This window comes from Apostichopus japonicus, chromosome 1, assembly GCF_037975245.1.
Source record: "Apostichopus japonicus isolate 1M-3 chromosome 1, ASM3797524v1, whole genome shotgun sequence".
In the NCBI taxonomy this organism is placed as follows: Eukaryota; Metazoa; Echinodermata; class Holothuroidea; order Aspidochirotida; family Stichopodidae; genus Apostichopus; species Apostichopus japonicus.
The window spans coordinates 7,971,916-7,999,843 of record NC_092561.1 but is presented as its reverse complement, the minus strand read 5'-3'; the positions used below and the strand labels follow the sequence as shown (position 1 = coordinate 7,999,843).

The 27,928-nt window shown below is 36.4% G+C and overlaps 1 protein-coding gene across 4 annotated transcripts in view; it reads right to left on the bottom strand.

Annotated features, from left to right (window-relative positions):
- LOC139966114 (oxysterols receptor LXR-alpha-like) overlaps window positions 1–27,928 on the bottom strand; it is a 210,205-nt gene that overhangs the window by 123,190 nt on the left and 59,087 nt on the right. Inside the window, exon 1 of one of the 4 annotated variants that reach the window (XM_071968856.1) lies at window positions 10,752–11,967. The exons of 2 other annotated variants lie outside the window; for them this stretch is intronic. In XM_071968856.1, coding sequence (XP_071824957.1) covers window positions 10,752–10,887 — 136 coding nt within the window. In that variant the 5' untranslated portion in view covers window positions 10,888–11,967. Of the gene's footprint in view, window positions 1–10,751; window positions 11,968–27,928 lie in introns of those variants that run through there. One more of the 4 variants, XM_071968823.1, reaches the window with a different exon arrangement.

Genomic DNA, 27,928 nt, shown 5'->3' with positions numbered 1-27,928 from the left:
AGTTAAAAATTGTACCCCAAGTTGCAAAGGATATTTCGAGGCCCTTGGTTTGAGCAGCGTTTTATGGCAGCCGGCAAATTTGTGCTTCAGCATGACTCATTTTGATCCAATATGCAGTGTGACATATTCATAGCGGATACCGATCAATCTATCAATTGATCAATCTATCAATTGATAAGGCAGCTCTAGGTCAAAATTTTAAGGATTTTTTACCAGTTTTAAGGATTATTTATTTCTTGGTTGTCCAGATAGCAAAATGAAGCAAGCCAAAAAAGAACTAAAAATATGTACACTGTAGCAGAGACCAGCAGGTCTGGTGGCATAGAACACGTACACCAGCTTTAGGGGGTGACGCCATGTTATCTTTTTACCTATTTGGGAGCGATTAGTGTACAATGAATTCCGAAATTGATGGAAGCAATAGTGGTCTGTCTGACGACCCCAAAAAGAGCTGATTTTGATTATCTGAACAGTAATTTGGCCGTCTCAGATGAACATAAAAAATTGTCCTTGCATGCAAAATCCATTGCTGCAACTATTTGAAAAAATTTTACATAATGAGGGTTATTAACAGCTTTATGATCACATGCAATTAAATGTTTTTGTCCCACAAATTTTCAGGTAAATTTTTTGCTACATTTGTTTTTCATAATTTGTTACATCCTTTTTCCACGATTTTTATTTTACAACATTGTTTGTCCATGATTTAGTTTTTTATTGGCAAACACTTCATGTCTTTTTTGGGGTTTTTTATGCCTTAATTCATCGTTGCTGTTGCCATTTTGAATACCTGTATACAAACAAACGTGTACGTTTTTTATGTATACAGTTCATTGCATTTTATGTAGATTATATAATATATATATGAAAAATATAGATATTGAAACATGAATACAAAACATGATTTATTCATAATTACAACCCTGAGCTATGGTTAAAACAAACTAGCTGTTCCCTCTTACAATTCTCCAAACCTTTCTCTACCTTTGTGACCAGAGCCACACAGTTATATAATGACATCAGTCACATCACCATACCAGACGATAGACAAATCAAGTGAGATCAGAAATTTGCCATTTTGGCCATTAATGATATGGTTTTGTTGTGATAATTTATGTTGCAGCAAGTTTGCAGTTTGAATAACACACTGCTTGTACATAGCAACAGCAAACTCAATATTAGCTGCACTTTTCTTCATAACCTCTGAAAGTCTAACCTTGAACGCTTGGTTGCATTCCCTCAACGGAAATTGATATATTGAAGTGTACCACAACTGTGCTGCTTGGTAGCGAGCAGACAGTGTGTCTAGAACATATCATGTCATGAAAATTTACTATTTGGTGATGTATAAGGACAATATATTAATACAAATATATGTATATGTACACATTTATACATATATGTATACATATGTTTCTATGTAAAGATATGAATGCATATACATACACATATAATTATATATTCATATATAGCTATATATATCTATATATATATATATATGTATATATATAGATGTATATGCGGGTGTCCGCATATAAAGCGGGAGGCCCGGGTTCAAATCCCTGTGGAGGCTGCATGTTTTTACACTGTTATGGATTTTCCAACTCACTACGATTTCAATTATATATATATATTTCAGACTGTACTAGCTATGTCACTGTGGATTATAAATAAACTGTAGACATATTAAAAGCTGTGTTATTTATTCCTACCAGCAGAATTGGTCAATTATGAAATTAAAACTTCAAACTCTACATGCAACATATTAGAGCTATTTATGTACAGACTACATTTATGATGATGACTTTTGATACCGTACCAGTCAGTACAAGAGGGAATGAGCCAATTTTTGTAGTCTACGCGCATGACCTTGAAAAAGGTCGCTCATTTCCAAAACTTTACCATTACAAAATAATAAAATAAATAATGATTTGAGATAATTTGTTGCCTTTATTATTAATAAATGGTTAAGAGCCTCTACAAAAGTATTTGCCGTGCTTCAATTTGTGTGCCAATATCGATGACCTTAACATACATGCATGCAGTAAGGATCCACTTTCGCATTATCTTGGCAGAAAGTTTTAAACAATCGTTTAAACCTCTGATCAATATTTGGTACGCAATCGAGAGTTATTAAAATAGATTATTAAAAGATTGGTAAAATCTGGCAACAATCATTTCTGTTAATTTTTAATATAAATGTTACCAGTCAATAATGCCAGTGTAGATAGGTGTGTGCAGGTTAATAATAATAATAATAATAATAATCATAATAATCATAATAAATGAGAGTTATATAGCGCCAAATCAGTAGACAAAGGTCACTGCTCAAGGCGCTTTACAAAGAAAGGCAAATTAATTTACAAAAGAACAAATGAAAAGATGGGTCTTAAGTAGACTTTTGAAAGTAGAAAGTTTAGAGCATGTTCGAATGTGATCTGGGAGACAGGTACGAGAGGAGAGCGAAGTAAATCTTTAGTTTTGTGGAAATTTATGATCATGTTTACAAGGTTTTCAGACTATGACCTCTCTTGACCTTTAATGACCTTTAACAAATTTACTAAACAGTAGGATTATGTTTTACTCACTTAGAAGGGATCTACATACCAAAGTATGAATCTTATCTAATGTATTGTTTTCTTCAGTTATAATATTTCAAGAGGTTTTCAAACTTCCGTCTCTGCTTTCCACATATGATCTTTGACTTAATATACCGTAAACAATGCGAACAAAATATCAAAATCGACTCAAAACATCTACTTTTTATTGCAATATTGTGTTGGACTGCACCTTCACCATTGTTAAACAATATACTGTACAGGAATATATCCTTCAAACGTTCCAAAAAAAGTTCAGAACATCAATTTGGGAGGTTAATCCATTCTTTTACAAAAACTAGTAAAATATGATCCATTTTTTTCACTATGTAGTTGGGAACACATCCCTAGTCATGTCGTAACTTAAAGTCTCAATACATGTTTGCTGATGAATTTCGGAAAACAAACTTCCCAAGTAGATTCAATGTTTCTTATTCCAAATGCAGGTGGGTTTAATGGAAAACAACTGTTGTAATTGAAAGAAGGAAATTTATTTACTGTCGCCCTTATGGTACAAATGATATACCGTAAAATCACTGCGACCGCCCATGTCAGCATATTCATTGCAAAATGTAAACATAAATAATTTGCACATGCGGCGCGATCAATATTGTAACGCATACTTGTATCATTCATTTTTTCAATTCCACAGAGAAAACATCTGAAAACACCTGTATATTCCTTGCAATGGAGGGAAATGACACAATTTCACAAGCAACATCGGTAAGACTAAGAGAAAGTTCAATAGCAGGGACGTAAGACAGGCTAGCCACGAAAGTAATAGTAAGTCTAGGCCTAACGGCCGTAAACAAAAACAGACATATTTGATTGGGGCATGATCTGTTGGGCGGGGCTTGCAAATTTTGATTGAAGTCTATGGACGTTATTTACATCTTGCGAATTTTAATCAGCTCAAAATTTAAACGACAGATAGCTCATAAAAATAATGAATCTCGGTATGAAATTTGCATAAAACTGTGTCATTTTCACTGAACTGTTAGTGCAGTAAGATGGAAAGGTCAAAGTTTGAATTTGGCAAACACGTACTGAGACTTTAACACTATAGATTAAAAGTCTGTCTTCTTTAAAGGCAAAGGTGCACCATTTGAAAATCCTCCCTATAGTAAGACTGCTGTTCATTTCTCGCCACTGCCCACTTTTCACCTTTTACCATGTCTAGAACGATAGCCTGTGTGTTACGTAATCGATTCGCCAAGCCTACCAAAGGATATGAGCGTGGAAAAATCGCTTGCACAGCTCAAATTTCCCGCAATCTACCGGGAGAACCTATTAAAATGCCCGAGGCAGGTGAACTGTTCTGGCAGTGGTATTAAAGGGCACATTTTCAAATGACTGATTTGGGGATTTACGAGCCATGATACCAGCCAACTTATGCACTTTCCCCATTAACGTACTTTCTAGTAAGATTTTTTTGCACAGCGCCCTCAATACTACATCCTAGACTCCGCCTCCTAGGAGAAGCCTAAAACCTTGTCTCCAGATGAAGCTACTTGGCTAGCGTATGTGACCAAAGTTTTTGCGCAATATTGTGGACCTACTGGTACCTACAGACCGGTGCAAAGTGTTTGGCAAATTTGCAGAACTGGTACTTGTACAAAGAATATTGCAAAGAAGCGTTCGTGAAACCGAGAAAAAATCAAATCACATCAAAATGATCAATGGGAAACAAAATCAGAGGATACAAATTTAGTGTTTCCAATAAAGTGAAGAAAACTGGTGCAAAGTTGATTCCTGATTCTATAAAGGTCACCACGACGAAAAAAAACAGACAACATTTCCAGGGAAGAAAACTCCAGGGACAAAAAAATGCATAGATACACCCACCCCCTGAATGCTCCATTCAAAAGGAGTGCCACAATGTTACCAGAAAGTAGGTTGGGGTCACTGAGCATCGAAAGTACCTTAGTAAGACTGTCGACAGGTCACAGAGGGAGAGAGAGAGTGATATCAAATAAATTAGACTATCAATTTATAAATATTTCATCCATCATTGTAAAACATCAAATTATGCTTAGAATGTATAATTTTTTTTCACGGTTTGAAAATGTAACAAGTGCAAATTGCTTTTCATAAGAGAGGACCAATCTTTTCCCCACCTCTATCTACCTGGACCCTCCACCTTTTCACCCCCGGGATTGTCAGATCTATAGATGCATGCTCCCTTTTTCGATGTGTCAACTTTCACAGAGTGACAATGTCAGACCCGTAAAAGCACGATCACAGTAAGAATTTTAATTAGGGACAGAGAGTTATCGAATCGAAGCATGTTGCAATCATTTACCTGTTACAGACATGTGTCTCTCTCACCACGGTACATTTAACAATATTTAACAATATTTCAAGGTTACGATGGAAACATAGCCACATAGGAAAAAGTTGAGTGCATAATTGCTGGCTTGCCTGTTTTCCTGGATGTTTTAGAAATCAAGTACCAGTACACAGTACATGCTAAATGTAATTTTACATGTTGGTGCGACCCAAATGTGATCTGGAAATAACCAGGACTTAGCTATATAGTTGCAACTTAACAATATCCAGTCCTATGGCTGCAAACTTAAGGGAACACATTAAAATTTAGCTCTCTTCTGTGAAGATAACATCAAGTAATATACACTAATACTATAAATACAGGGTCTAAAGTATAAGATGGCCTTTACCTCAACTTTCCAGTTGCTTTGCATAAATTAAGTTGTTACTACCTCATTACAGGCTCGGATATCATGCATTGATACATGCGGTTACGGTTCGTTATGTGAAAGGTACGGTTACGACATTGAACTATATATGAACATTAGTATGAAATCAAGTATCATTAAAACTAAGGTTATTTCCGAGCACCAACTAGTTCAAGCCCTCGATCGTACAAACCTAAAAGCTGTGTGCGAATTATTAGCATGAATTGTTCGGCACTAACAACCTGACGACATACATTATTGAGGGCTCCTCTGGGAAGCAGTGCTCTGCACTGAGCAGGGCTACCCTCATTAAAGATGACAATTATAGAATATAAAAATAAATACAATTTTGGTCATTTCCTCAACTTTTTTGGAAGGTACAGTAGCTGCTCATCTGTAGTGTAGGTATTGTAGTACGGTAAGTACTGCAGTCTCTATGTAACCAGTAGTATGTTCAACGTTCCTATATATACAGAGAGGCATATACACGCACTATCGTTAAGTTTAGTGCACCCTGCAGCGGGGAGATGTGTGGAGGGGGGAGGGAAGGCTTAGAAAGTCACAAGTTTGACCATTCGAAATCTTAAAAGGGCAACAAAAGATTAGCAAAGAATATATCATCAAAAAAGATTAGCGACGAATATATAATCAGAAAAGATTAGCAAAAAATATATCATAGCATCTGCGAGTCGCCTCGCTGGAACGAGTGTTCGGTGTACATACTGAGTATTATTACTTTCACTTTGAGATTTTTCGTCGAAAACTGTATGTTTCCGCCGTTGCAGTTTGAATTTCTGAGTACTCAGCAATTGAGGCCATACGTGCTTATCTAAGCCGTACTCGTTAACACAGTCAAAATGGTTCGTTAGCATACATGTGCAGCTTCTACGACACACAACTGTACTTTGGGGTATTTTTCGATAAATCACACTTAAACCCACATTGACAGACTTGCAATTAAAGCTACTGCAGGTGATTTCAGGTTTTTCTTTGTTTTTTTGTAAGCATTTAACTAGTTCAGCTCATTCCACCCCTCCCCCCTCTCCCCTCCCGTTCCCCCACTATAGAATTGGCCATTAAGTATCTATATATGAAGTGAGAGCCTGTGACCGTATAAATATTGTATATCACATTTTCCTTGTCATTTTTTTTCTCCCCGACCAAAAATGGATAAGTCTATAGCTCCTGTGTGAGTACTGTCTTTAACGAACGTAATCTCAGTTTCTCTGACCTGTACGCTACTTCTGGATTTCGGTAGGTCACCCAGCAACATCTCGGAAGAGACGATCCACTTCAGAAAAAAAATACAAGCTACTAGATATGTTTTGTAAAATATGTCAGTTAAATACTGAATTCAGTCAATTCCTGCTTTATGAAGTTGGCCACCAAGTATGTAGCTATACAGGGAGGTGTTTACACATTATAATCTTTCCCAACGAAGTTAGAATTTTATCAATCGAAATGGCACATCCACCTAGCTGATATTATTGCTTATTACTAATATAATGTTTCCCCATTGGCTTTTATTAGTATACATATAAAGATACTTTCTGGAACAAAAATTGGTACATTTAGCTTATAAATTGCTTTCATTTAAGTACCAAAATTTCCTGCCCCTTAATACTTTCCATCCTGATTTGAATACTTTTTTAAGAGTGGCTGGGTCTATCTATATATATACCTGATATAAGTGTACTTAAATACTACCCAAAGGGCTGCACCTGGGGGAACGTACACACTAAACCACTGTAAGGTGCTGTCGATGTTTGGTAAAACGTGGAACAAAAATCCCGCTGGCTCCTCCGAGTGCGGGAGCTTTCACACATGGAAGCTGATCTCGTGCGGAGGATCAGATCCCTTGCTCGAAAGATCTAAAGTGCGAAAGCACTCTGAGACATTTAAAAGAATAGTCCAGCGGTTTTCCATATTAATGACGAATAAACCGAATAGTAAAAAAACAACACTGCACCAAAGCACAAACATTATCTGATTAATATGTGAAGAGGAAATGACATTTCAACGTTTAACCACAAGCCTACAAAATTTTAAACGGTACGAAAATGGTTGTGATGTCACGGATTCAGTTTGTCCGAACGGCCTAAAATATTGCTATGGCAGCTATCGCTGGGTCCTGGTTACGATAACATCTTCCTTGCCATGACAGTGTAACAATGCTTCAGACCATTGACCCCCACAGCTGTAGTATAGTTTCACTGAATATGTAGTATCGTGACCTAATACAACGGAGCGTTATCCAAGTCAAGTGACACGTATAATTAACTAAACGAGGAGAATTATCGGTGCTATAAAAGCCAATAAATAATCAATAGGATGGAGAGAGGCTCAATCACCTTTTACTTCAAATTATTTACCCCTAATCTGTGAGCAGGTCAACTTTTGACATAGAGAGTGGATCGCAACAATACAAGTAGTTTTAATCAGAGTAAGGAATTTGGAATGGCAAAAATCTGCTCTGAAGTCTTATTTTAACACCTTTTTAGTTGTGGCAAAACGGACATCTGTGCAGTTTTTCTATGGGGATTGTCGTCCACAAAAGTTTGATATATATATGGACGCAGAGTGAATCGGTGACGTCACAACAATGTTCGTATCGTTTAAACTTTTGGAAGGCTAAGGCTATTTTCAAACGTCATTTTCTCTTAAACCTGTAATTCATATGAACATTTGCATTTGGTGAGATGTTATTTTACATGTTTTATTTTTGCGGATTATTTGCGACGAATATGAATAAAAGTAAAACGCTGGACTTTTACTTTCGTTGTCTGGACGAAACCCTCCTTTATGTCGGCAAAATAATATGGGAAAATAACTTCGGTCGTGAACCTCTAGAAAAAAAATTCAGCAGACTACAATTTGGAGTATATATTCATGACCGTTGTAAGAATTAATGGAATGTGATTGAAACTTGCTGCTTCGAGATAAAAGGGTGGATTGACCAGAAGTGTGACTGTATATATTCATAAAGGACAGGGCCTGGCTGAAAAGTCACCAGGGATAGGGCGAGGGTGTTTTCTGCCACCTTCTACATATATACAAAAGCAGGGGAATCATTGCTCCCTCATTGCACCGCAAAAGATGCTATGTAAAAATAGGCAAACAAAGTGTGAAAAGGTTTATCTATCAGGTTTTGTACACAGAAACCATAGTACTTTTATACGGGATATAACTCAAGAGCTTTCGAAACTGCCACGCAAAATTTAAACATTAAATTTACTCCCCTGAATTCAATGTACTCAGTGTTGCTTCCAAATAGGCTAGAATGGTCAAATAATGGTCGTGCATCACCCTCAAAGTTCAACAAGGATTTTTTAGTTACCACCTACGGAGAGGTTTGGCCTCACCAAGTGTATATATACATGTAACGGACTAATTCAATAAGCCCCTCAATGTCATGGGATTAAATTCCAGTACTGTGCTTTAACAGCCAACTGTCTTCAAAGCTCTTAGCAAGTTTCAGGACATATTTATACGGTAAAAATTGTGGGGCTTATCATGAATGAACGTAAAATATCTTCTAAATTCCAAATAATTTCAGGATTTTAATCGGAAAAGACAGGTAAGGTTAATCTTCAATAAAGCAATTAGCAGATCTTAGTAATTGTTAATTTATAATTCCATTGTCAATTGAAACAGCTGAGTAACAGAAAAAAGCTGCTAGCTCATTTGGTACAAATTTCCAAAAACAGAGAAAATCAGTTCATTTTAGACCAGATTTTATGATCCCTGGTCTCCATCTATTACGGCATTTCAAAGTCTTTTAAAATTTTCAAACGCAAAAGGGTCTCGGTGGTTTTCATTACTGTGTATCATTCCAATTACTTTTCTAAATGACAGAAGTAAAAAGAGATGGATAATTCGATCATTTACATATTATATTACAAAATGTTAAAATAACTTACATACAGCTTTGTGGGAAATTATATATACTTTTCTACTCTTTTTTTCAATATTACATTTGAGCTGGAGGAAACGACGATGGCCTAAGCTACAAACGTATTTATTTATATATTTATATTTGCAAGAAGTAGGATCCACCAAACGTCATAAAACTCTGATGGATCTTTGAAGTAACGATTAACCTTATTTACGTTGACAATATCGACACCGGTGCTGTGGCCGAGTGGATAAAGGCAGTGGCATTTGAAGCAATGAGGCTTAGCAATCGGGAGGTTCTGGGTTCGATACCCGGCCGGGTCATAGTAAAGGTGGGTTTTTTATCCAAGAGCAATCTATGGTTTTCGCATATGAAATGACTTTCCATGTTGAAAAGGTTCAAGTTAAAATGTTGAATTGGAAGCCACCCACCCGACTTGTAGGTTGTAATCCCTAAGCCCTTGCAGGTTTCTCCCACATTTGTCGTCGCTTAAGCATCCTAAAGATAACTGCTGATTATTATTATTATTGCATTATAAATGTAAAAATGGAGTAATATTCTTTACCAGCTAGATATATGCCATATTTAATTCCTGTCTCCCTAGAGCTCCAAACACCAGCCATTCCCCTTCATGTTCTCTTTTGCTTAAATCAGTTTCAATCTTAGCAAAATTTGTGAGATATGTAAATCCTTTTTCAACATTTTTACAAGTTGTTTTTGCCAGAGTTTACTATTCTGATCTAATCTATTGTAGATGGAAATCATAAAGAACTGTCTGGTTTTTTGTTTGTTGTCTCTCTTTCTCCGAGCTGTTTTTGAGCTTGTCTTTTGAGCTGTTTGTCAAAAAACTCAGTACAGTAATCCTATACTTAGGACTTGTGTGCTTACAGAAAGTAGCTTGGCTAAGACGAATCATGGAACATGATTACAATGTCAAATTAAACATGTAATGTTATCGTGGTTTAATTTAGGGAGCAACATCATCAGACTGTTACAAAGGTTGGTGGGGGGTTCTTTACAATGCCGCACATTCTTCAAAGCGGGCGATGATGGGTAAACCGACTAGACAGATGCCATTGACTGTGGTCTGATACCAGGAGGTGAGGGGTTAGGGGTGAGGGGATGGGATCAGGGGGAGGGTACAAAACGGTACACGGGTAGATTAAACTACTGTGTCATCCAGCTTTTAGTGGTACAGAATACTTGTTAAATGTTGCAGTGCATAGTCTAGCACCAAGAACGACTTTGCAGTGAATAGTAAAATATCGATGGCTTATTTATTTTTGAAACCCAGGTTGGGGTTCAATCTGTAAAGCAGCTGGAGAAGGAGATAAGGGGAGGAGGGAGGAGGGAGAGAAACTGAACAAACCCTCTGAAAGGCAAGTACGATGAACCTTCCACAGATAAGACACAAAGACCACTTAAAATGATCTCAATCTTATCTTGACAACAACAACAACAAGAAGAAATGGTTGTCATTTCACCACAAAAATACTACCAATTAAAACCTTAACCAAAAATATGGTGCAGATTTGATAACTGTCTTCCCCCATCACAACTCACCTTCCATGGTCGAGTTCCCGAGCGAAGTGTGTCCGTAACTTTCGCTCAGACCGTTTAATCTCAAAGAGGGTGGCATCACTACCAATGTATCCATTGCCTCTGCTGGGCCCTCATCCATTTTCGTCGTGGCCAACATATCGTCGACGAAACGAAAAAAATTAAATCTTTTCACGAAAAGTAAAAGTAAAAAATTTCCCAATGACAAAAAAAAAATTATCGCTCGATATCCTCAAAGAAATATATCGTCACCGCTTGGATTAAAAGTAACAAAAAGAAAATTAATTCTCCTGAATCGAGTTCACCAAAACTGTTTTGCACCTTGCAAATGAAAAATAACAAGAGGAAATTCCCTCCTCTAAGAGGTCAAATCACCACAGACAAAGATAAAGTCACATCCATATCATAATCTTTGGACATGTTGCAAACATCAACACGGCTGGAAATTTTTTTTTTAATCGATGGTACAACAACCTCTTGAAAATACTTTAACTTTCCACCTCTGAAAGAGCCGAGAGGATGTTACTCCGTTCAGGTAGTAGTAGAGAGAGTCAAGCCGACTAGCTGCGCTTCCTCTTTACTTGCCTGGGGAAACTTTACCTCCAGGGCACATACCAGTGGCACAGGTAGCACTGCTATATATATATGTATGTATATATTCTGCTACCGGCTAGTAGTAGTACTACTACCAGTGGTGGTGGACATCAGCAGCAGGTACTACAAGCAGCAGCAGTAGTAGTAGTGTACACAATACAGAAAGACTATTAATACCATGTGTGAACACCAACGTTGATGGACAGCGGCGATTGGCAGCGGGTTGTACTAACGACGGCGACCATTCATGAGAAGAAGAAGAAGCCCCCAGCACATCCCACAAGGTGATTCTTAAGAGAGACAAGAGAGATGGAAGTTCCTTCTGGCCTCAGAAAACACCCCCAATTGCAGTGCAGTAATTTTAATAAAATAAAAAAATAAAAGGCTATCTGGGTTACATGAAGCCTTGTGTGATCACTCGATTGTGTCATCCACACACACACACTATACCGTACCACACTGCTTTACTACTACTAAACCGCTTCTTCTGCTTCTTCCAATTCTTTCACCTGTGTGCATTGACTAGTAGTAGTGAGATATGCTAGCGGCTATCAAGGGACACCCCACCGCTTGTATGACAACACTGTAAGTAGTATATACTACACTTGACCTTGGCAGCCTAGGCAGGTCATATTGCAAGCACAGGCAATAGGAGGCTGTTATACTGTTCAACCAATGACAGTTCACAGTCAATCTCCAACTCACACTATAAGCATGTAAATTACCTAGCTGCCTTTACTGGGAGACTCCATTCCTACACAGGGGGATTGCCATCCTGACTATACACATTGTATAGATATATATATATATATATTCTCTCCGCTTGTTCTCAGTTCACAGTTATAACACACAGACAACTAGGTGAGGGTTAGCTGTACTTTTGTCTGGGTTGGTTCATTCACAAAGAGGGGTAGCATGCAAGTATTTGGATAGACTAATCAAGGTGAAAGAGAAAAATGCTGCAAGACTGAATAGTGCCAGGGAAAAAAATTGGATAATAACTTCTTCACACAAAGTAAGAAGGAGAATGAATCTACCAAGCCAGTTCTAATCAAGTGTAATTTGTCCTAAAAGGGCTTCGGTCATGCCGCAGTTTTTTCTTCTTTTCTTTTTTTTTTGGGGGGGGGATGGGAGGGCTCACATGTTTTGAACATTTTCTGGTTTTCTAAAAAAAAAAAAATGCTTTTACTTCCTGTTTTTTCTCTTCTTTTGCATTTTTTTTCTTTTTTCCACTCATGCTGAATTTTTGTGTGTCAGGTTATGGAGATTTCTTCTTCAACATGGTTCTAATGTAAAAGAAGAATGCTAAGAGCTTTTTCTTTTATATTGTATTCTTTCCCTTCATCTTCATATATATATGCAAAAAGGGAAAAAAAACTTTTAAGACATATATGAATAACAGCCTAGGGGTGATCACTCCATATAGCTGATATTATAATCATTAGTACTTTTACAAACCCGCGAAGAAAATACAAAGGAGAGAGAGAAAATGTAAAAAACCGGCTCGAGAGAGATTTCGAAAGGAAATTTCGGAGGAAATTGTAAATGTGTTGAGAGAGCATGCTGTTTAATTGAGTGTAGAAACAACTGAAATCGACAAGAGATAAAAAAACAAAACAAAACAAAAAGGGCCTAAATTAACGGAGAAGAAGAGCATATTATATACCTGTTTCGGTACACGTAGATGCCTATAGTATTCTTGAGAGAAATTTCGCAGATGGGAGAGGAGGAAGAATGGATTTTGGCAGCATTAAAGCAAGGAACGACATTTGTTTTAATGTCAAGGCAAACTTACTTTGATCGTTATGACAAGACCATGAAAGAAATAAAAATAAACCTCTATAGATTGATCTGAGAGGGATCATTTACCCGATAACACATGGTTCCTTAAAGGAGCTTTTTATGTCTGAAAAAGTAAAATTTAGCTAATTTTATCAAGCTTAAAAAAAAAAAATTTTTTAAACTATCTTATAAAGTTCAAAATGAAGTAGAAGGTATCACCATCTTTGATATAGCGTTTTTTTGTACATTTTAATGTTAACCATGAAAATGTTGGTCTCGAGTGGCAATTTTCTTCTTTTTTTTCTGCATGGAACAGACCTGATTTTGTTGTTAAAGTTTTTGCAATCCATTCTAGACACTTTGGAACAATGTTTTGACAATTTCATGTGTATGTTTTCTTTTTGGTTTATTTTGGCAGAGTGAGGTGATGAAGTCTGGCATTTAATAATGTAGTTACGATAATAACATGATAAAGTTTACAACAACAAAAAACAAATATGCGCTTATTCTGTCTAGAGTTCAGTGTGGCATTGGATGTGACAGCAACTTACACAGGCACTTTTCTTGGATGACCCAAAATTTTAACTTTCCTTACAAAACAAATGTTATGGTAGTGCAAGGTCATCCAAGAAAACCTTCTTTAAATATTCATTCTGATAATGATATGAATGTACAACTTAGTGTAACTTCATGTTTAACCTTTGACCTTTCTATCTTCACTTCTATATCAACTTAAATATAATTTCATCTTTACTGGCAAGTTTGGGGAATTAGAAAAATATATATATATATATCTATAAAAATATATAAAAATATATATCTATATATAAATTGATGAGTTCAGGTATGTTCTCTTTTCCACTCTTTTCTTCTCTGCTCTCATCTACTCCTACATGAAATAGTTTAATTGTTTAATTATTTAATAACTTATTGTTCACATTTTGTGTAGCAGTTTTGATGGCTCTGAATTTGGTCTCGTATAATACAACAATATTATATTATTCCTATTTAAAAAAAATGCTAGACATCTTTACAATTGTATAAGCAATTTGCCAATTTTACATCTAGCATTTGTCATCAAGCATTTGGTATCTAGCATTTAGCATCAAGCATTTAGCAATGCGCATTTGCATCACGCATATGGCATCAAGCATTTGGCATCAAGCATTAAGCATCAATCATTTAGCATCAGGCATTTTGCAACAAACATTTTGCATCGAGCAATACTAGATCAATGATTTTATGACCTATTCTCCTTTTCTGCTTTTTTTCCACTTTTCTTTTCTTTTCTTTGTTTTTTTTTGTTGTTGTTAATTGTTGTGCGACCTCTTTTTTTCAATTTTTTTCTGTTCATTGCACATGTGAATGTGAATAAATATTCAATAGTATGTGTGTGTGTGTGTATACATATATGTATATGTATATATATATATATATATATATATATATATATATATATATATATATATCAGAGAGACAGTTAAAAAACCACAGCTAGACTGTCTGCTATAATTATTAACCACTAAGTAAATAAACTGTTTGATCAAAAAACCAATTAAAGCTTATCATATCAAACTATGATCAATATAAAATCAGGTTGTCACATTCTTCTTGAAAGAAATGCCTTCAAAGGATTAAAAAGCAGTTATAAGACCCATTATGTTGGTCCTATAGTCAACATAACACTTCACGGAAAGCATCAAGCAATCGGTATGAGTATTTATCAAGCGATTTAATTCTCAAGCAATCCTGTGAAAGAAAACCATATATCAGATCAAAATATTGCAGAGTTAAAAATTTAACTCAAAAAAGTATGATTAATGAATAGGCTTTTTTTTTTTTTATATATTTAAAGCTTAATGTTTTGAGTCTTTTTGACATGTGAAAATGCGAGGAAGATCTGATAACACGGGTGGAGGGATTATCTTATTTGTAGCGTAAGACTTCCTAAGTTGCACACAGAGAGCAAAAATTGTTTTATTTTTTCTATAGTTTTCATATTCTTGTTTTCATTCACCTTCGAACGGAAAGGGTTTCCAACTTTACTTTATACAAGGGAATGTAACGTTACAACGATATGCCAACGACTGAGGTGTGTTCATATTGAGACGCATATTCTAAAACTTACTGTGTTTGAGTTTGATTTATTTCCACATTATATAAATACAATGGTGGAGATGGAGCAACTTACTTTATTTTTTTTTAAATTTCTTCTTAGTTTTATAAAATAACATCACCATTTGAAATGATAACTTGGTACTCAGAGATGGTTTCAAAGAACTCAAACGTGTTCTCAACTCACCAGAAGGGTAAACGCTACATTCCTATCCCGGTATGTTAGTGCAGTAAAGACTGTGCGATAGCCTGACATTAACGCCAATGATAAAGTGGTTAGGCTAGGACTATACGTTTCTACACGTAAAAAAAAGTTAGTAGGGTCATGCGATGATTGTCGACAGTACCAAACTTTGCCACCCAAAGCGCCTGTAAACCCATGGAGATGGCAGACAGAGCCTTGGCAAAGAATACATGTAGATTTCGCAGGTCCATTTTTAGGATCTATGTTTCTGCTTGTAGTAGACAGCCACTCTAAATGTGGAAAGGCTAAATCAGTTTAATGTTAAACTGAAAAGGGAAAAGTGTGTGTTGTTGACCCCCCTTGTTTTTCTTTTCTTATTTGAAATCCCCCAAAACCACCTACCTGTTCTGGGAATTTGTTAACAACGCACTTACCTAAGAATAACAATTACCCCCCCAGTCAAAAACTAAAAACATCTAAATGATCAAAATTGGACCAATTTTGCACAATCTCACCATACGAATGGTCCAAAAGATGAAAGAGGAGTCTGGGCCTGGATGGATGGTGGATTTACCTCCTGTTTAAAGCCTTGACCAATTTGAGTTTAGTATTAGCGGATAATGCGTACGAGGGACGTAACTGTGTGTGTTATAAATACCTAAAATTTCACCGATAGTTACCCAAAAAGCTGCTTGAATTGACTTAATTTAAAGACAATACCAATTATGGGCAATGCTATGTACTACTTTGGAATCCCCTACCTTTCACTTTAAAGGCGATGCCTTCTTTAGTTGCTTTTGAAAGCTTACAAAAGCACTTCATCAACATGTACTAGAACTGCGAAATGAAACTGGGGGGAGGGGGGTGAGGGAAGGGAGAGGAAGGGGTGGTACTCATTGTTTTGTTTTTTGGGTTCTCTTTTCTAATTGTAAAGTTCTGTATTTTTTCAGGGAGTGTCACTACCTGACAAGGGCTTTTTAGTACAATTCCTTTCACAAGTTTGTTTCTTATCTCCTTCTATGTCATATAGTCATACTTATGTTGTGATAGAACAAAAATAAATAAATGAAATGAAATAAAATGAAATGTACTACACACTGATCAACACCTGTACCTATAGATACCAATAGCAGTAACCTACCTACAGAGAAGTATCACATATACACAGTACCCCCTGCTGTCTGGTGTTCAACTCTATAATGACATCAAACTTTTCTCTCTTTTACTGCCAGTTTAAACTCTATATTCCCTCTTCAAAAGTTCAACATCTGTGGGATCAATGACACTATCGACTCCTGCCAGGGCAAAGGGGTTGGACCGACAGATTCCTGCTGTTCCCCTGTGTGCTATTAGATGTTGTTATTTCGGGGCCCCATGAAAGCTACCTCCGAAACTCCCCAGTTGGAGGAGGAAGAGGACCGTACTTGATTGGTGCATTAGCGGTGGCCCTATGCTACTCCCTGTGTGCTGGTAGCATGCAGTCAATAATTCAGAAGGGGAAAAAAATATATTATCAGTTGTCATCCAGTGTTTCTCATTGGTACAACAAATTTAAAGTAATATATATGTATATAGAGCACTGGGAATAATATCCTCTTAATATTTGCAAAAACAAAAATGCTTAGATGCAATATGGGGTATATTGCAATGTAATACAACAAAATGGGTATTAATATAGGGTTTGTTTGTTTTGCTTTTTGTTTGGGAAGGGATAGGGAAGGGAAAGATGACTGGGCACCATAACCACTAGGCTATGGACGCTGATTGTAGGTCCAGAGGTTTGAAACCAGTAAGGAAGGTCGTAATTCCACTGTTTATAAATATATATATGCATGTATAAGTTTCTATTATTATTATTACATTTTTAAATATTTTTGAAGTGTCTGTATCAAGCATTTACTTGACCCTATTTTTCATTTTTCTTCACAAGAATTTTCTTTAGAAGTAATATAAAGAGTTTTTATTTCATACTCGTAAACTATTTTCTGCATTTTCAACCAGTTGTTTGCAATAACAGGACAGATTCGATGAAAAAGTTGATAAAAAAGTAATTACAATTTTGAGACAAATTTTTCTTTTCATTTTCTTTACTCTTTCTTATTTTAATTATTTAAAATGACCATAAGACATAAACTTCAGTTTAGTCTTTTTACTCATATTTTTTCGATTTCTACTACCATCCTGTAATTTGTTTTGGATATTTTCAAAACAAATTGAGCAGACAATACTCAGCCAAAGATTCACAGACTACCAGTCAAAAGTTAGCATGCAAGCAATGTACTGTATTCATGAGTAATCCAGGATGATAGTGGAGTTTCATGCAGCATACAACTAAAATGTATGTTAGGCTAGCGTCCTAAGTGAGATTAACTGAAATGTACCATTTATCTGCTCTGTATATAAGCCATATAGATCATATAACACATGGTTATTCACTCAGTGGTTTGATAAGTTGGATAACAGTGAAAGTTATCCTAATTGTAGCCTTACGTAGGGTTACTCTAGATCCATTTCTTTGGTCTGTGTGCTAGTGAGGTACACCACAGTACTTCACTCTATTATAAACTAGAACTAGCTAAATAGTAACATTAGGGTCACTGTAACATTAAATGTCTATGGGATGGGGGCTATTGTCCCTAACTCACAGTAATTACCCTATACCCACTGAGTTTGCCTTGAAATCCTGTGTAGGGCAGAGGATCCTACAGCCTAGCTATTAGTAACATTAGGACAATTGAACCTTATAAAGTATGTCTATGGGATGGGGGTTATTGTCCATAACTCACAGTATTACCCTATCCCCCCACTGAGTTTGCAATGCAATCCTATGTAGGGCAGAGGATCCTACAGCCTAGCTATTAGTAACATTAGGACAGTTGAACCTTATACAGTATGCCTATGGGGTGGGTGTTGTCCGTAACTCACAGAATTACCCTATACCCACTGAGTTTGCCATGAAATCCTGTGTAGGGCAGAGGATCCTACAGCCTAGCTATTAGTAACATTAGGACAGTTGAACCTTATACAGTATGTCTATGGGGTGGGTGTTGTCCGTAACTCACAGAATTACCCTATACCCACTGAGTTTGCCTTGAAATCCTGTGTAGGGCAGAGGATCCTACAGCCTAGCTATTAGTAACATTAGGACAGTTGAACCTTATACAGTATGTCTATGGGGTGGGTGTTGTCCGTAACTCACAGAATTACCCTATACCCACTGAGTTTGCCATGAAATCCTGTGTAGGGCAGAGGATCCTACAGCCTAGCTATTAGTAACATTAGGACAGTTGAACCTTATACAGTATGTCTATGGGGTGGGTGTTGTCCCTAACTCACAGTATTACCCTATACCCACTGAGTTTGCCATGAAATCCTATGTAGGGCAGAGGATCCTACAGCCTAGCTATTAGTAACATTAGGACAGTTGAACCTTATACAGTATGTCTATGGGGTGGGTGTTGTCCGTAACTCACAGTACTACCCTATACCCACTGAGTTTGCCTTGAAATCCTGTGTAGGGCAGAGGATCCTACAGCCTAGCTATTAGTAACATTAGGACAGTTGAACCTTATACAGTATGTCAATGGGATGGGGGCTATTGTCCCTAACTCACAGTATTACCCTATACCCCCCACTGAGTGTGCCATGAAATCCTACTTAGGGCACAGGATCCATTTCTTCTATGCTCTGGGGTCTATATTCCTTAGTATACTTTTGTATCGTACTATTTAACAGAGGACCCCACTTACTTTTTCACTCTGTCATATCGAGTTGATGATGTAGTTGTTTAACATGTTGTTGGATACGGGTGCCTAACGATCAGTCACCTTTTATCAAACAGGTGTGGAAACGTGGACGGTTCGCGACATGATCCACTCTGCTGTCTCAATGATCACTGAACCTATTACAGTACACATTAACTTTTGCCCTCACTTAAACCCTTTTATTAATACTGCACACAATAGTCACGTCCGGTTTTGTTCTCACTAATTGAAAAAAAAACCAAGAAGGGAATTGGAAAAAAAAAGGTGGAAAGGGTAGTGTTTATATCTGGCTTGAAATGAAAGCAAATTAAACGGATCAACGGCAATGAGAGAAAAAGATTAGCGGTAGCAAAGAAAATAGAATAATACCGTATCCAAGCAATATGTGTGTTTTGATATGACAACAAAGATGACCTACTTAAATGAACTTTCAATAGTTTCTATATATGCATATCATGTGTATATATATTATTAGAGTAAACCAGAGAAATAAGATATAAATCATAATTGACAAATAACTTGGAGTAAGTTTTAGAAAATATATTGGAATTTTCCAAATTTGGTCCCCCTGGGACCTTCATCAGCAATACTTGGCAGTCGAATGAAAAGTACAAAATGTGACACATTGAAAGTATGACGCTAGATAAGTGTAAGTTGCATAGATGAAATTAGAACCAAATAATATAAATAGATATATATAGAAATATATATATTTATATAGAGATATGTATGTATATATATATATATATATGCATATATGCATATGCATACAAGTCTATATCAGAATAACAGAAAAAACTGTCAAACAACTATGCTGTATTTAGAGAGTGGCTGGATCTCGAGTGAGATATAAAAATTACATTAGGTGAGTGATTGAAGTAAAGCGGCCAATGATTAGTTTTTGCTGAGCTTTTGAGCAAAACTAGCTCTTCGTCAGTTCACGATTGTCGCTTCTCAGTGTTTACGTATATATAATACAGACATACAAATTTAATCAATACGACTGCCACAAATGACCTAACTACAACAACAAAACTTAAATGTGCTATTACGAAAAAGTTTGAAACTATTAGCCTGAAAAAGTTTGTTACCATAACATATCACTTTGCTCATCAAAATATGGTCACAGGAATCTGTTTCAATAAGTACTTATCGTAACTTCTTTGTTCAAACGAATGCTGGTTGAACTTTAGGATGTAGGCCACACTGAACCATACATGATCAAACAAGAATGAGGATAGCAGCAGTAAAAACAAAAGTGGATGCTAATCCCAACTTTGAGGGAAAATAAAATGATAAATACTAAAATGATCATAAATTAGTTCAATTGGTCTTCCAGAGACTATAGTACTCTTGAAGTGTGGCTCAGATAAGTGCAGACCTCTATGAGCAGATACTGGGATATGGTACCAGAAACCCCAATATTCTTGAGGCAGGAGGATGGTGGGGAGGGGGGGGGGACATTGGAGGCACAAACATATTTAATACTATGGGCAGGCACTTAAAATGGTAGAATGAGAAGGAAGGACAATGAACAGGGAGCCTGGTCATAAAGGGCGCACAGTGTTAACCGGTGGTAGAACGGGTGCTAAGGTTGTGAGGAGATAGGTAAGCAAAAAGTGAAGTAAATAAACCCAGTGCACAACCCCCATGACATATATACATACATACATACACACCTACATTTGTATAGTTTGCCCAATAATTCCTTCATACATAATACTGTAATAACTGTATGAGCTGATAGTGTTAGTGTTTTCAAATAAACCAATATTTTTATTTTAAATATCTATATTCAATCAGTGAATACTTCAGTACAATATATACCACTTTAAACTATTACAAGGTACCTGTCATCATAGTCAAGTATATAGTCTTATTCCTGTGTCACATGCAACAGTCCCCAAGACAGGGTCAACAACCGACCGCGGTCAGAGGTGAACATTCTTTAAAGGTTGACGACAAGGGAAGATCCATTGTCGGTCATAGGGATGAAGAAAACTCCTGGTATATATATATAGACAACAGTTACAATGTCAAATTTTGTGTTGTACTTTTAAGACAACTATAATTTTATCAGTACTGTACTGGATACAGTGACTGCATCAGGGATGTGCTCAAGATTTCCTGAGTGCCGGGTATACTGATCGCCATCCTGGGGAAGGGGTCTAATGGGGAGGGGGTGTCCCCCTCCCCTTGGAGAAATTATTCGATTTTTGAAGGTGCTCAGATGCTAAATGCTGTGCTTAAAATGCTGTAGCTTTTTTAAGCACATACACAAGTACTAGTTTTGCTAACAATTTACAATTTTTTTATTAGTGAAATACATTACGTACCTGGTAAAAGTTATTAGTTTGTTTCAAAGAGATTTTACAAGGGACCAATTGAGAGCCGTAAGTAATGTTTCTCGCATGCGTAACTGATGCATTATTAGTCCGTATGATTTTGGCATAGGCTAGGCCCAATTTATGTTGAATATATTGTTAGGAAAGTAGGGATTTTTGATGAAAATAGTGCTGGGCGGGATTCACGATTTTTAAGACAGTGCTGGGCGGTAATTTTTAGTGCTGGGCGGGGCCGCCCAGTGCCGCCCAGCGTGGGCACATCCCTGTGCATGATGCAGACCCAGGTAACCTCGGATTGTTATATCTCAAATATATACTGTAATGCATCTTGTGCCAGGTTCTTTTTAGATAGACACATGATGGCATAGTGATGATTTTTTTTTTCCACCTTTTTGGTATCACTCATAAACAAGACTCATCTTTTCAAACTTTGCTTTGGTCTGTTGGTACATTTTGTTTTGTTTTTTGTATTTTTATTTTTACAGCACCTTATGCAGAATTTTTTTCTGGATAATGGCACAGATTACGTGTTTGGAGTTTGTGTCTCCTGGATGTGGAGTAAGGTGGGGGGGTGGGGGAGGTGGAAGAAGGAAGGGGGACTTGTTCATCCCAGTTTATCTCTATCTAGATCAATAACCCTGGTTGGGTTTGTGTCTCTGTAGATAACTTCAAAAGTTAACAAAATCACCTCAGAGATTAAACTGCTTTAAAGCAGCATTTTGCGTTGGGTCGCTTTTTTCCACTTTTTTAACATGTGCATCGATTTTTTTACATGTATCAATCATAAAACAGCAATCTAAGATACCATCCAAGTTTCACCCTGCCAAGAGCGTTAATTAGCGAGTAATTAACGATTTATGTCGATAAATGAGAAGAGTGTCCTCGACAAATTTCACAGTTAAAATTAATCGCATACAATTCCGCCAAACCCACTAGTTTGAATTCAACCAATCAGAGATGCAGGTTTAGTTATGAGCCGTTGCTAAAAATAGATTCAAGACTTCGCGTTGGTTGTACCAGGGAGTTGTTATGCAACTCCCTGGTACAACTGCCATATAGACTGTACACAAATCAAGCGTGGTGTTATATTACGTATCTGTCAATGACGTTCGTAGTGTTTAAATATTCATATTATGGGCGAGGTTTATTGGGTTCCCAACGGAAAATATCTTGGAGAACAATAAAGTTGAAAGTTGCAATTTTTTCGACTTTTATGCCACCATTTGAAGTAAAATATAAATAGATTAGCTAGTTATGTATGTCGTTATGGCAAAGTGGAATCAGTGAGGTTGAGAAAAATCATAGAAAAGGACGCAAAATTCTGCTTTAAGCTACATTTCAGTACTTTTATGCCAAATTATCCATTTCTTATCAGAGTCACAGAACTATGGTAAATATTCCATGTACACATAAAGAAGTTCTGAGCAATGCCGTACTTGTTTTTATATTTTTTATTTATTCTTCTTTCATTTTTCACACACCAAATTAGGAATTAATTCAGTGATGGTTGAAATGACACATATCTCAGCCGCATCCAAAAGTAGACAGATCTATTTTACCATGGATACATATATATAGATATATACGGTACTTATGAATATTTTAAAGTTCATGTAAATTTAACTTAATAATATGTACATATCATCATGTAACACATGTTCTGAATTCATCAGCATGATTGATCTCAGCTACTGCTAACTTATATAGAGTATCTGGTTGTGTGTGTTTGCGACGGCCTACAGTACATGCATCGCTTACACGTACAACATGTATATTCAATTATATCACAAGTATATCATATGTGTATATATATATATATATAATTGAAAACGTAATGAGTTGGAAAATTCAGAACAGTGGAAAAACTTCCAGCCTCCACCGGGATTCGAACCCGGCCTCCTGCTTTATATGCGGACACCCTAACCAACAAGGCTATGGACGGCTGAATGTATGTCGAGAGGTTCGAAACCAATAAGGGAGGTCGTAATTCCACTGTAGGCGTTTGTCACCTGTATCGAACAGTACTAGTTCTGTTTTTGGTGACATATTTTGCCTTACTCTAGAGATCAAACATGATGCTAACCAACTCGAAAATCATTTGTGATTCCTAAAGCCGGATCTGCCAAGTGTGACCCTTAAAGGTCATATGTATTGGCCCAAAAATGTAGCATACTTAAATTTTGAAATCATTTCTTCACAAATACTTTGCTGGTGGTGCTGCTACATCTCCAAATTACTTCCAGAGATTGCAGAGTGTAGACAATTAAAGTAAGAAATTGTAGCTACAATACCACAGTGCATATTTATCATTTAATAAATTAACCATGCAGTAGATCATGGATATTAAGACCAAAGAAAATTGACGGGCTAGAACAGGAATTGAACCAGTGACCTCTGGGGTTACAAGCCCAGCAGGTTCTAGCAACAACTGGCTATCCAGCCCTTTATTTGGTGGCAATCCCTATACATATCTAGCACTTTCTTTGCTGGGTGCATGGTGCCATGGCAGTCAGAAGTCACAGTACCTTGCATAGCATGTATAAACCAGGGATCAAAAAAATGTTTGTCACTGAGGAAATATACTTTCAGGGTGGTAGTTAAAATGCTTCTTTTAGTAAACCCTTTTTTCACTTTAGGAGTGTTCACTTTAGGAGTGTCAGCTCAGTGGTTAACGTCGGTGCCTTCCAATTAAAGGTCCCCAGTTCGAGTCACTCTAAGATTAATGTATATCGTCCAGTTAATACAGAGTTGTTGACAATTGACAATTCATAATCATGGACGTTAAATATGAATGTAAGAGACTGACTTCGGTCAGCTTGAGGCTTTGATAAGCCAATGAGGCTTCTTCGCAAGTTCCTGCTTGCAGGAGGATCTAAAATACATACATACTTTCTAGCATGATTGGGGGCAATGCTAAATCTGACATTGATTAAAGTACAGTTTCAAATATATCAGTTAGAACCTTTTTTTAATTTATTTTTGTATATATTCAAGTCGAATACCTGATTTTTAAATATTCTCTTTTGTTTTTCTTCTATATTTGGATCCTCTCCTCCTTTATCCAGCTATTCAGATATATGTGTGTACTAGAATGCAACTCAATCACACCACACATACATGTATATATACACACCATGGAAGGACGTGCAACGTTTCGGCCCCTCCCTTCAATATGCAGGCATTCCAACAAAAAGGGAAGCCTACATGGAGTCCTACTCAAAAACCAGTACAAAGATTTAACCCAGTACTACTGTTTATATCAACATTTTATGCCTTTTCTTTGTTGGCAATAAAAATATTGCTGGAATGTTTTCACAAGGTGTACTTTGTATTTATAGACTTAAAGGTCATCGAGTTTTGATTCTCCCCGTTTTAAATCTGTTAGGGCTAGACCGTAGTTATGCTCACCGATAATCTAAACTTTGTTTGCTTATAAATCTTACTGTTCAAAAAAAAAAATGTTCCCCTTCTAACTGTCTGTGATATTTTATTATATTGTCTAATTTAAAATTCCTCAATATTTGAGAATAATGTGGAGAGTTTAGAGTATTACACCTAGATAAACAATCCACAAATTCTCAGAGAAAAGTCTTTAGTAAAAATTCTCAGAGAAAGCTTTTGGTATTTTGCACACATTGTATTATATGAATACAAATCTTCCCCCTTTACAAATCAGATCTTGATTCATTTTGCTGCGGTGGATTTATTGGTCTTTTGGTATGTATAAAGAATGTTTCTGCTACCTTGAATGTTGGAAAGATTGAAGAAAGTGGGGGGGGGGTGAGGGGATGGGACGGGATGGGAAAGTCAAAGGAAGGGGAAAATTGCATGTGTTTTGTGTGCCAGCTGTTTTCAAAAATAAAGCAAAACACAAAACCTATGCAAAGCTTTTCCTATAGTTGGTGCTACATGACTGACTACATTGTATACATGAATGATATACATATGCAACATATAGCCTAAAACCAGAAGCAGAACTAGTATTGTTCGATACAGGTGACAAACGCCTACAGTGGAATTACGACCTTCCTTACCGGTTTCAAACCTCTGGACATACAATCAGCGTTTATAGCCTAGTTGGTTAGGGTGTCCGCATATAAAGCGGGAGGCCCGGGTTCGAGCCCTGGTGGAGGCTGGAAGTTTTTCACTGTTCTAAATTTTCCAAATCATTACGTTTTCAATTATATATAGCCTACATATAACCTATAGCCTACTGTATATATATTTAGCTATTATATATATATTGCCTATATATATTTAACCTATATAGATATATATATATCTGTGTCTGTGTAAAAATGGCAATTTACATAACTGATACTTATTTAGCCGCAACTGTTTAGTACCCACCATGTGCAACAGTAATATTATACCTGCAATCGTTTATGGCAATGCGTCAAAGTTGTATTGAAGAAGATCCTGCTAGGATCAAAACGTCAGGCCAACTTACTTTTACACATTCTCTTACACAGGCTCTCTAGTGGATAAGCAGCTTGCTAACAGTTTTATTTTATTTTAAAGTTTTAATACAGTGGATGAATAGAAACAATTATTTTGACAACATTATAAAATGTTTTCATCTGAACATAGTGCACATATACGGATTGTAAGGTTGAGGATTTTCTCATATTTATGCACATGCAAGCATTTCATGAAGTCCATTCAAACGGAGCACCTGCATATCAGCTCGTATGTACTACAAGAAAGGTAATTCTCCTTTTACCGTATCAACAGAGTGATATTTTTACAATAATAAGTAATATTTATATAGCGCAATAATCAGCAAAGCTGCTCAAAGCGCTGTGCAAATGTAAAACTTGAAACCAAAATATACAAGCATAAGATGGCCAAGTGTTCAAGTCGAATATATACACCACATACCTGCATGTGTTTGTTTTTTTATATTATTTCAACTTGTAAACAATTATATTATTTCCACTTTTAAACATCAATGTTTAGAATTAATTTAGTTTCTTAAAAACTCTTATCCTCCCAGACACCTCTCCATATTAGTATTCATCACATGCATGTAAGAGCAAGAAAGTTAAAAAAAAAAAAACAATCAGTAATTGACAAACAACTTTTTAAGGTTTTCATTATATAAAGTGCTTCTTTTTTTCCTTCTTCTTCCCGATCGTTTTCTTTCATTAAAACTACAACAGAATTCAAACCCTAAATGACAGTAAATGACATCGTCTCAACCGAAAAACTCAATCTTTGACAACTTTGATGGATAAAAGCTCGGACTCGAACGAAACATGCGAGTAATTAAAGAAAGTACGTGAGGGTTTCTCAAAATGTACGGTACGGGCCGCCCTTCTATAAATTACAAAAATTTATCAAAATATCAAACACGAGAAACACCCAAGTCATTTAAAAAAAAAATTGCATTACTTACCACCAAGAATACGGCGCATTTGTTTAATACAGTCGGGTGGTTGGATGTAGAGTGTACTACTACTACTACTAAGAGGATAGTATAGCCGTCGGCCTATTCCATTTATAACTTGCTTATTAAAACTGTTACATTATGCAAACATCACTCTTTTGCCCAGTCTGTATCCCCTTCTCATATCCTCTCGCTATAACCTTGAAAATCTCATCACACGAGCAAAAAACAGAGTCACCTAGGGCAACTACGACTACTTTTTCTTAAATGCAGATGTGTGTTGCGCACACACGTGTATAGATACATATAACCTATATCGCATCAGCTGCCTCTGATCTGGCATTCTCCTTAATTTCCATCTTTGCTCGATTTTTTTTTTGTCTTATTTTTTTTTTTTTTTACTTCGTATTTATCAGATATTTATCCCTTCTCTCTCTTTCTCCCATTCCTAGCCCGGCCAAACCGAAAGAAGAAAACGAAAAAAGAAAAAAAACGGAGGAAAAAAATTTGTAACGTAGTAACTCAATTAGTAAAAGCCCTTTTTTTTTTCTTTTCCATCATCTGTGGCACAGGATAAAAATTCAACCATAAGCAAGTAAGTGCAGCACAGAGTAGCTTAGCCCAAGGCATTTTTCATATTTACATTTTTGCTTTTGTACTTCTTTTCATGAAAGTAACTTCTTCTTCTTTTTTCTTTTTATATATCTGTATGTGTCTTTTCCTTTTTATTCTCTCTCTTTCCTTCTTTCTTCTTGATAGAGTGATCATCCTTGGCCCTCCAGGGGAGTGTGTTACACATTACATCAAGCATGATTGTCAACAATCTTAGCGATCGCAGAGAAAGAAAGACGTACAGAGGAAAGAAGACCTGCGTGAATTTGAAATATATAAACAGAATGTTTCTAAAACGGGAGTAATGTAACAAAATGTAAATGTAAAAAAAAAAAAAAAATGGGATTTTCGGGTGACAGCAGGACCAGAGGTTGTCTCCTTATGTGGAAAAAGTC